Consider the following 10983-nt stretch of genomic DNA (forward strand, 5'->3'; position numbering starts at 1 on the left):
GTTCTTAGGCCTTAGCGGAAATAATATTGAGGACCCTGCAAGAAGTGACCTAACGAAGGACCCAAGCCGTCATCCGTAAATCGATACCAATTCAGGAGGAAAAACACTAAAAAGAACTCCAGAAGTCGTCGGGTCTTCGATAAAACCATAGACACAAGACCCATTCCACTAGTACAATGAAAATTTTCAATATTACAATAATTTAACTAAAATTTATTGAATCATCAAAATTTTAAATCAATATATATTACACATATTTGAGCACTACTAAATTAAATTTTGAATATTTTAACAATTTAACTAAAATTTATTGAATCATCAAAATTTTAAACCTATATATATATATATATATATATATATATATATATATATATATATATATATATATATATAGGGAGCATATCAAGTGAGAGCAATTTTAAATGAGAGGATGAGAGGAATAAATATCAACCTTTAGATTCATCATGAGAGAGAAATTAATAGCCTTATTAATATATTAACATTCTCTCTCTGGATGAATCTAAAGGTTGATATTTATTCCTCTCATCTCTCATTTAAAAATGCTCTCACTTGATATGCTCCCTATATATATATATATATATATATATATATATATATATATATATATATATATATATATATATATATATTACACATATTTTTGCACTACTAACTTAATAAAAGAAACCAAATTCTTTATATGCAGTGGAGAATATAGTTCCATCGTGGCTAGCAGTTACTATTCACAAAATCATAGTAGTAATAGTTAATCCCATACAATTCTTACCTCTCAGTCAACTATTATTTTGTTTGTAATTAAAGAGCAAAAGAGAATTTGGGAGGGAGTTGTAATTAAAGAGCAAAAGAGAATTTGGGAGGGAGGGGGAGAGAGATTAATAGGAGTTATGAACCTAACAGTTTAGTTCTCTATTCATACATTTCACAGAAAGCTCTTATTTTTGTATTGACGTATATGCATCATGGCAAGCAGACTATCAATATTGTATTGAACTCTTGAGATAAAACAATACAATCACAATTGTATTGGAATCCTACTGTAATTTAAGCTATGATATAGAAATACTGTTTATATTATACTTAGACCACTCAATAATCTCAATGACTTCTGAATTGACAAACAAAAGGGCTATGGTAATGACTACTCTTAATTGTCAAAGAAAAAAATCTCCAAAGAGATAAATTCTCAAAAGAACGGAAAGAAGAGAAGAAAAGAGATGTTCGATAACCACTCAAATTTTGGAAGACATGCTTAGATTAGAGTTGTGTTTTTATAAAATAAAGGAAGTTGTGATGTTTAATTTCCCTTAAACCTTAGTGAAATTTTCGCACGACGGTTATGTGCTTTTAAATCGAACTGATTCTTTGAGAACCAAACTACTATTAATTAGGACTGTTTTAAAATTAAAATTAAAAAAAAAAAAAAAAAAAAACTAAAACGAAACCAAATCAAGTATGAGAATTGTTTAAATAACACCAATAACATAACCAAACTGTTTAACCGAATCCACCAAAAATACAGGTTATTGAATCACTGAGTGCAAGCAAGCTTTGCATAAATATTAGTAGGTAACATTACAAAAGTAAGTATAGCAGATGAGCTCAAGGAAATCCTTATACAACAATTCGGTATGTAACATATGTGCCTGCAGTCTCGCTTGGCCGGATTATCCGAACAACTTGTCCACGCTTGAGTCCATAATATCTCGCAACAGGATCCGTCACGAACATTCTAGGTAGCTGAGAAGCAGCCCAAAAATATTAGATCTAATGAACTGTAAAAGAAGTTTGTAGAAGAATACTGTAAATGCAAATCAGAGACAATATATGTAGAGGGAGACAAATAGGCAGCCTGTCCAGCAAAAATACAGGGTGTAGGCGGACATAGTTGAGTGTGCGAGCCTAAAACTATGGTTGCGCCGCGAAAAAAATGAGCGAAAGGCGGGGCGGGCATGCGGGCTTTGCTCCCCTAAAGGCTAAAAATTGCAAGAAAATCTTGTTAATGCCGGCACCAGCAAAAGCCCACGAAAAACGGGGCACAGCAGGACAGGCATATTAGACGGTGCAGACCTAAACCCTTGTCCCGTCCCACAAAAAAATGCAGACAAAACGGATATGCTCAGCGGGTCGGACTCGTTTTGTCACCCCTAAATATATGACTACAAGACCAATACATCTGTAAGATAAAGAATGAAGGAGCTAACACTAATAATTGCAAAGCTAAACTTTCACTATGCTTGAATGAATGAATACAGTCCAAACTTAGTAGATACATTGTTTATCTAAAAATGGATCAGGCTTTTCTGTAAATGATGACATTGTTTACCATCACTTTTTTTGCCATTCAGTTACATGCATTGTTCAGTCCATGATGCATGTAATAGAATTTCAACGAGTTTCATGTGATTTGAACTTCTGAATAGAAAGATTTTCTTCTTACTTTACAGAGGTTATTTTGCAATTTTTGTATCATTGCATTACAATGCAGAATTAGTATCTTAACTAACAAGCATATCAGAAGTTCTCATCAATAGAATACTGACCTGAGTTTCTTTGACGGTGTATGTCTCAAGCAAGTTTTCCTTCTCAGCCTCGGTGAGCACCTGATGTTCCGGCACAAGCTCGTGTTCTGTTACGTTCACCAGCAGTTCATCCTCCTGCACAACCAGCGGTTACATTTACCGTTAACAATCACCTACACACACATGAAGAAATCTAATCTATCTATTTGTCTGCCTATCTTCCATCTAACCTATTCTAACACAAAATGTCACCCTCTTAGAATTTAGTTAGAATGAATAACAACTTTGATAGTTAATATTACAAGGATCAACATTTGAAATTTACAATATTTCAAATTTCTCCTTTAAATTGAAAACCGTTAATCAATTTAGACTCTACATCAAGGAATAAATGATTACCTGAAACAGTTCAATACGATGTTTGGGGGCCAAGTCCTTAAGAGCTTCAGATGGTTTACTTCGACTAACAAGGATAGATCTCTCGACTCCCTCGCTCTCCATACGCTCACGGATCTTCGTAAGAACACTGAGACCGAGTTTGGCTACACGGACAAAGTAAACAAAGATTTTGTCAGAAGGATCGTCTTTGTTAGTTTTGAAATAAGTGGGGGCTCCTCCCTTCAGGTTAATGTCAAGCTTTTCTTTGAACTCTTGTCTCGACATATTTATCTCCGAATCTAGGACGAGGTAGTTTCTGTCTCTTAACATTTGCAAAACTGTTCTGTGAACCCTGTGTAGTTTGGGTATCTCTTCCTCGGAATACACCATCTTTACGCTTTTTTGAGATGCAAAATTAAACTACAGAGCATGAACCAATATGTAATCATTTTTTGTATCCAAAAAAAAATAATTATTTGCAACAAACACAAAAAATTATTATGCAGAGAATCAATTTAATTCAATTAAAGTTAAGGAAAATAAAGAAAAATTGAAATGGGGAAACAAAACGACATGGCAGAGTCGGAGTGGAGGAGGACTTACTGTTGTTAGGGGAGACGGAGACGGCGGCGCACAAGAGGGAGAAGAGGTATGGGGAGGCGCGGGAGAGTTGCTCGGGTGGGAGATGTCGCAAAAGGCAGCGAGGGTTAGTGAGGTTTTAGGTTTTTTTGTTCTGCGAGGTTTATGTTGAGGTTGTCCTAAATCTGTGATATTATTATTTTAAAAATTAATAAAAAATATTTTAAAAATAATTGTATCACAAGTTTAATTTACGCGCAGATAATATTTGATTTTTATTTGAAAAAATATATATTTGAATCAAATAGTAATGTGTTTCTTTCCGTTTAATATAGGTCTTAAATTAAATTTCTACCTTAAATTTAATTTAAGGTAGAAATTTATTATTTATGGTAATTCTTCCATAAATTAAAAGTGTTCTTATTTAGAATGAAATGATAATCGAAAAAGTTGAACCTATGCAGTGTTGTAGTGGTATAGTGTTCTAATATTACATGGTGCGAGGAACGATTGACATGTATCCCATTCTAGCTGACCATCATGATTTTCCTATATTGAGGATACTATAGTGTCTTTCGAATAGTCTTAGGGAGATATCAACTGTTGATAACGGGGAATGATCATATGGCCTTTAGCTTTCTAAAGGAATATATAGGGTTCTCGAGGAGCCATTTTTTTCATTACTAATTGTTTATTGACTTTGCTCAAGAAATCTCTTCCTTTTTCTACCTTTTTTCTCGAGACTCTTTGGGATGAGTGTTGATTTGTTCCCAAAAAATTTCGCTCATCAGTTTAGTTTCACGTGTTCGGTTTTCTGCTTGAACACATGGGTTCCACTGTTCGAGTTTCCAGTCTTCTTCTTTGTTTCACCATTTTAGGTTTTCTAGTGCTTTGAACTTGTTCGCCTTTCCCATTGTTTCTGCATTCGTTATTTGACCTTTTTGCTCATGGTTATCACGCATGTCTCAACTAAGAAGGTTGGTAAAGATATGTTTGGGTAAATTCAGAGATATAAAATGTTTTTTTCGCTTTCTCTTGTGGTGACGCCTTTCCTAAGCTATGATTTATGAGTTCGTCAGAAGATTGGGGTGTTCTTCCTCCATATGAGAATCAAAGGGTATATGGTCAGTATGATGGATTTGTTATCCTAATTCATGAGTGTTTGCTCTGCCTCATTGGCTATTGTCTTCCTTCAACGAGTTCAAAATTAGTGTTCTGAACCATTTAATCATTCCCCCCTCGCAGTTCCACCCTGTGAGTTTGGCGTTCGTCAAGGTTTTTCAACACTTGTGTGAATATAAAGCTAGTAAGGCGATAGTGACATTGTTCTTCCATCTCTTTAAAATGAAAAGTGATTCCAAATCTGTGAATGGCTCTGGTTTGGTATTTCTGAGGAAAAGTACTAAATACTGCGAGACTTATTCTAATAGTGTAAAACATTTTAATGAACGCTTCTTCCTAATAGTTTCTTTCAATAAGGAGGGCCATTGGAAGACTTGTCAACTGGATCACGGTGTTCCTTCTACATGTATGTAACACCCGTATAATTTTAATATTAATTTAATTGGAATATTGAATTAATAATTAGAATTATTAAGGATTATGTGAAAAATAATGAAAATAATTGTTTATGGCATTTGGGCCATTGTAAGAAAATAGTAAAAGGGGAGATGTGGTGTAGTAAGGCTCTTTACTAAAATTTATTATTATTTTCATAAAACAATTGGAATTGGGGAAACAGAGAAAGAACGTGAAAGACTGAAGGGTTTGGGAACACGAAGAACGTGAAGGAGAACTGAAGAGGGAGAGACCAATCAAGAACTCTTGGCTAAGGTAAGGGAGGACTCTCCATTTAATCTCTATTATCGTATTATGAATAATAGTATGGATTAGGAGTATTGTTTGGATTAATTGATTCTATATTCTGGATTTTCTGTTTGTGTTCATCATTTGGATTGGAATTTTGACTGCTAATCCCTAATGACTGAATAGATTAGGTTATGATGAGTAAAATCGATTGTAGAATCATAAACTGTTAATTGATGGGTGATTTTTATAATCTTAGAATGTGAAATTTCTGGTTTTGAGACCCAAATCGCAGGCTGTACAGATGAATTCGCGAGGAAGACGAATGGGTAAGTTGCAGGTTTGGTAAACTGCTGCCCATTTGCGTATGATACGCGTATGGTACGCGTAGGGAGGGGGTGATACGAGTATGATACGCTCCCCAAATGTGCATCAGAATGCACTTCCTGCTCGTACGCGCATGGTACGCGTATGGCACTTGGTTGGTACGTGTATGCCTAGCTGGTACGCGTATGTGTGCATTTTGTGTGGAGAAATGGATCTGTTCATACGCGTATGATACGCGTATGGTGTGGGTTGTGTGGATTTTTGGCCCTGTTGGTACGCGTATGGTCAGCGTGAATTACAGATTTTGCTGTTTTGTGATTTTGAAAGTTTGATGACATGTAACTTTTAAACTGATGAATTTGTATGAATTATTGCTGTCTGATTTATGGAATGATGCTAATGTATATATATGAACATACTGGTTAATAATGATGATGAATGATGATGATGAATGAGTATAAGATGATGCTACTCATAGTATGATGATGATGATAGTATGTTGTATATATGTTTGCATGTATTCATAATCATTTGATGAGGGTTATATCCTAATGATGAGAGGATGCAGTGAAGGGCAAGATTCCCATTGTGTGGAATTTGTGCTGGCAGGGCCGTATCTGGATGATGATAGATCGGTCGGTGGGTTTTCCCATTGATGATGTTGGCACCACATGCGTAGTGTCAGTTTAATACATATGCATGACTTTTATAGCATGATTTATATATGTTATGTGATGACTTGATGTTTATGGATGTGTGACGATGATGTGTCTGAATATGAAACGATTGGGTGAATGATATAACTATGATATATTGTTATTTATGATGCAATAACATTGGTTAACTGTGATGAGACTCACCCTTACCTGTTGTCATTTTCAGATTGAGGATAGCGGCGCGACTTGGTGAGGATTAGCTCATAAGTCGGTTTAGTTGTTGTGTCGGTGTCATGCTCTGATAGATGTAACACTGGGAACGCGATGTTTTGAGTTTCGATTATAACTCTGTTTGTTTATTTTGTTTGAAATCTGATACATTGATGATGTAATGTTGACTTGATGATTCGATTCCGCTGTGTAAACATGATTTTTATCTAATGAGTTATAATTCAGATGTTTTCAGTGAATGCATGACATATGCCGAACGTGTGTTTTCTTTTATTTATGAATTGTGGCACCTCTTTACATGTTACTCTGATTAATATTTGTTTAATTTCCGCAGGGTATTAGAGGGGTGTTACAATGTACATATCTCTTTGGTAAATACTGGACTCGGAGTCACTTTCTAATTAAAATCGGGATGCACCTCTATTGGGATGAAGACTTGTCCAAAGAGGAGATGTATTTGAAGGGTCATCTAGTGTCCTTTTGTCATGAACTTGGCTATGTATGTGTGGTGATTCTGTCTGACACGGCCTCCAAGACTCAGCTAAAAAGGTGCATTCAAACTCGTTAGATTGTGGATGCCAAATACATAATGAGAAGAAGAAAATTTTTGGTAAGAGACTTTAGAATTTTGTCCTTCTTATTTCCTTTCCTTGATCTTTCCTAATGTCTTATGTCTTTTACAAATGCCATGAAGAGTGAACATGCCATGAGGCGGTTGAGGAAAGAAATTGTGGCCACTACTATTTCAATTGGGATTCTAAACATGCCCTCAACAAAGATGGTTTTTGCAACGTGTACACCTGTTGGGAGCCCTTCTGGCCCGATTATCGGATAAATTGGACAAATAATTTATCCTTGCATCATAGATGCTACCTCAGATTCTCCTGTTGTGCCTTAGTGGAGGGAATTTCTCCATTTCCTCGTCGGGAAAAGGAGGAAAGATTATCCATAATTTCTGAGATGGGAGAGATCCGAGATGATGGTTATCTTCGTAAGCACCTTCAACAAACTAGATACGTGGGTGGATCCTCTTCCACAGATATGGATATGAATCTCATGTTTCTATTTCATTCGAATTTGAGTACATGTGATTGATTTTATGCTTCAGTATCTAACAAAGATTACTCATACTTTTTAGAACTTTCTGACAAAGCTCTTCAAAGGGAGTTGGCTTACCATGCACGTCAGACATCTCCTTTTCTGAATTTTGGTGCTTATAGTTAGGAAGAGGTTATCTTGTCTGATCGTATTCATGAAGAGATGGGAAGGTTGAAAAAATGAGTTGGCGGTCTTAGCGTTAAGATGGATAAATGCTTGGAAGAAATCCAGGATGCTTGACTCATTTCTCGCCATTAAAATTGCTTTAGGACCCTTTCGGTATCCTGATTCTTAAATTAAAAAGTTGAAGTGACTATTTTATGGGGGGCCGAGAAGGATGGGGCTTTGGCAGAGGGAACCCGATTTTTGGAGGTTGCTCGGAAAATAAACAAGGAGATGGAAAAGGTTTTCAAAGTGTCCCAATAGAATCAAAGGAAAATTGAGTTTGGCCTAATAACATGTGCAAGGAGAACCTTTCTCTTTGTAAGGAGTTGGCCGAATCCCTACAAAATGATTTTTGTGTGGCTAGGGTCGCTTTTGAGAATGCACTTCAACAAGTTGAATACTTATATTCAATTGGTCTCATATTTCGATCTCAGGTACGTCTTGGCCAAGTGATTAAATGCGGGTAAGTAGTTCCTCCGGATGGCTAGCAAGTTCATTTTTTATGATGTCAGCGTGTTTAATTCTGCCATTTATGTAGTCTTTATGTCCTTAACTTGCAATACACTTGTATATGTATTTTATTTTATCTTATTTCTTGTTTAACTTATTCCTATTTTATGGTGTCGTTATGTCATGTACTTTCATCTATAAGGTTGGCTCTTTTTCTAAGTATTGTGCTCGAAATTTATTGGACGTCTTTAGGGGTTGTGTCCAAACAAGGTTTGATACCCCTTCCCATGCCCTTAAGTATAAACCTGGTTTGAGGTTGATGTCTTAGTAATCCTACCACAAACTCTGGAGTGGCTAGCTACCATGAGGGGGTAGGCCAGTTATTTGCCTTTTTTAGATGCATTATTGATGTGCTTGTGTGTCGACGTTTGAAGGGTTTTGATTGCTCTATTCATCGTCATTATAGTTTATGACAACTCCCCAAGTTTGTGTAATGGGGCTTCAACCCTTTTGGTCGTACCCCAGACTCATTTCTATCTTTCATGATAAAAGGGAAAAGACAATTTAGTACTACAATGGTGGTAGTATATTATACATGCCATGCTTTTTCTTCTCCAATAAAGGAAATACAAAATTTAACATAATCGATCTTGCCACTGATTGCTTGTTACAGGGCTAGTGTCACCTACTTTCCTTGGTGTTAGCCACTTTTGTTTATCAACTAGAATTGGCATGCTTATCTGGTCAGAGGTTGAATGTCTGATGTAGGAAAGCTAGTTGCGTGTATCAAAGAAGTCATGCGTCAGAAAGGTTTGACAGAAATTGTGTAAGTTTAACGTCCAATGCCAGAATGACTATTATTATACCTTTCCGGATAGGAAATCGGCTCACGAGTCTAACATGTTGCTTCTTTGTGATATATGGGATTTTTAAGCCATTCATGTTTATTTCAATCCCGAAAATAACATTTTAATATTTTTTTACAAATTTTTCAGTTTTATTTTTATTTTGGATTAAAACCCCATTAGGGTTTCTTTTTTTTGTAATTAAACACTTTTAGGTGTGGCCGTCAAGGTTATTTATCATAATAAAATTCAATATTTTTCTCTTTCTGGTGGATTCTACAATTTTACTTGACAAGTTTTCCGCTTGCAAACTTATGTTTCGCTCTAGGTTTAGTGTTTGCTAATCCTTTGTGATTCTGACTACGTCGGGTGGCATCAGACTAGGCTTTTCCTGTTTCTTTTGTAGCTTGATCAGCCATCGGAGATCAACCATTAACCAAGACAGACATTGAGGGAATTATTGTGGCTTTTACTACAACCCTAACTACTTTGACTAAACAGATGGCTACTCTTACAAATTAGGTGAAAAATAGCAATAACAACAACAGGAACCAACGAATAGACGGAATAGGAGAACAAATTAGGGTTTTCGTAGGGAGGAAACAATCAAGTTGTTATTGCTGAAAATTTGAGTTCTGAAGAAGAAGATGAAGTAGAACCCGGCAATGAAAAGGTGATTGATCATGGGAATCAACAATGTAATCATGACTATCGAATGAAGGTTGATAGTCCAATGCTCTACAAAACGATAAAAGTGAAGGAGTATCTATATTGGCAAATCGGCGTTGATGGATTCTTCGACGTAATGGGCATCCTTGAGAAAAAGCAAGTTAAGATGGTGGCGATTAGGATGAAAAGTATTGATGTTGTCTGGTGGGATAAGCTTGTTGTTCAGAGACAAAGGCAAATGAATGGGTCAGTCATAACTTACCGAAAAATATAACAATTAAGGCTGCAGCGGTTTTTACCAGAGGATTATGAGCATATTCCTTATAAGATGTATAAGTGTGTTTAGGAAAATCAGAGAGTCAGAAGGTTCCTCGATACATCAACGACTTAAAGGGATCCTTGCAGAAGAAGATGGGTTTATAAACTATATGAACCGCGAATAAGGCATCCAATTTAGCTTTGAAGGCATTATTGATGGAAAAATTCTCTCGAAATTTCTCATATTTACACAATCTCTGCCACGTGGAGTGGAAAAGTTCTTACACATGGAGGACGCATGTAAAAAAGAGGTTAGATTGGTTTTTCCAAGAAAGCCATCATGAATTGCATTAAATGCTACCCACACTCTATCTTCAATATGCATCAAGCTCTCATACTTTATTGATGCGGCGTCTCCTTGACTACCTAGGAAACATCTAGAAAAATGTTAATACTCGCTCATTTAGCTGAGAGGCTCACCCTCATTAAAAGGGGGATACCTTTAATTAAGGGATTCATCCCCTTTTGGCTGAGGGACTCACCCCTTTTCAAGTAGTTTCTTGATCTTTCAATCTCAATTATATAAGGAAAGGTCTCAAAAGTCAAATTCTCATTAAAAAATTGTCCAACTTAACATGTGAGAGATTGTGAAAATACCTAAGAAGTTCAATGAAAATTGAAAAATGCCCGAGGTAACACTAAAAGTAACACTATCAGTATGTTTCAAAATTCGAAAAGATCTAGTAAAATAGGAAGTTAGCTTCCACATTTTCAAAGTAATGTACTCTTGCGAACTTTAAATATTTCCTTTTGTAGATTTGATTGGTTTGTATTAACTTTATATTTTCAATTTTGTTGAATGTAGTCATTTATAAGTTTTTATGTCATGTTTATCAAGCACCATATATATTTCATGTTACAATCTTATATTTATGATCATCCTACTCAATTCTAATACTGAGTAATTGTTTTGGTAGGATC

The 10983-nt window shown here is 35.7% G+C and overlaps 1 protein-coding gene across 1 annotated transcript; it reads right to left on the reverse strand.

Moving 5' to 3' along the window:
* Positions 1 to 1472: 1472 nt before the first annotated feature.
* LOC131647525 (DNA-directed RNA polymerases II and IV subunit 5A-like) lies at positions 1473 to 3670 on the reverse strand. The gene is made up of 4 exons (XM_058917418.1): positions 3522 to 3670; positions 2940 to 3338; positions 2562 to 2675; positions 1473 to 1758 (listed from the first exon to the last, which is right to left on the reverse strand). Exons 2-4 carry the CDS (start codon positions 3306 to 3308, stop codon positions 1633 to 1635), a joined length of 609 nt encoding a protein of 202 aa, XP_058773401.1. The 5' UTR covers positions 3309 to 3338; positions 3522 to 3670; the 3' UTR covers positions 1473 to 1632.
* Positions 3671 to 10983: the final 7313 nt, after the last annotated feature.

The sequence above is a fragment of the Vicia villosa genome, linkage group LG2, assembly GCF_029867415.1.
Source record: "Vicia villosa cultivar HV-30 ecotype Madison, WI linkage group LG2, Vvil1.0, whole genome shotgun sequence".
Lineage (NCBI taxonomy): Eukaryota > Viridiplantae > Streptophyta > Magnoliopsida > Fabales > Fabaceae > Vicia > Vicia villosa.

What these genes read in the sequence shown, in the direction of transcription:
- LOC131647525 (XM_058917418.1), bottom strand. Translation starts at nt 3,308, where the DNA reads ATGGTGTATTCCGAGGAAGAGATACCCAAACTACACAGGGTTCACAGA. An exon ending in ATCGTATTGAACTGTTTCAG is followed by an intron (nt 2,676 to 2,939) that starts GTAATCATTTAT and finishes CTGGTTGTGCAG; the next exon opens with GAGGATGAACTGCTGGTGAA. An exon ending in ACACCGTCAAAGAAACTCAG is followed by an intron (nt 1,759 to 2,561) that starts GTCAGTATTCTA and finishes GCTGCTTCTCAG; the next exon opens with CTACCTAGAATGTTCGTGAC.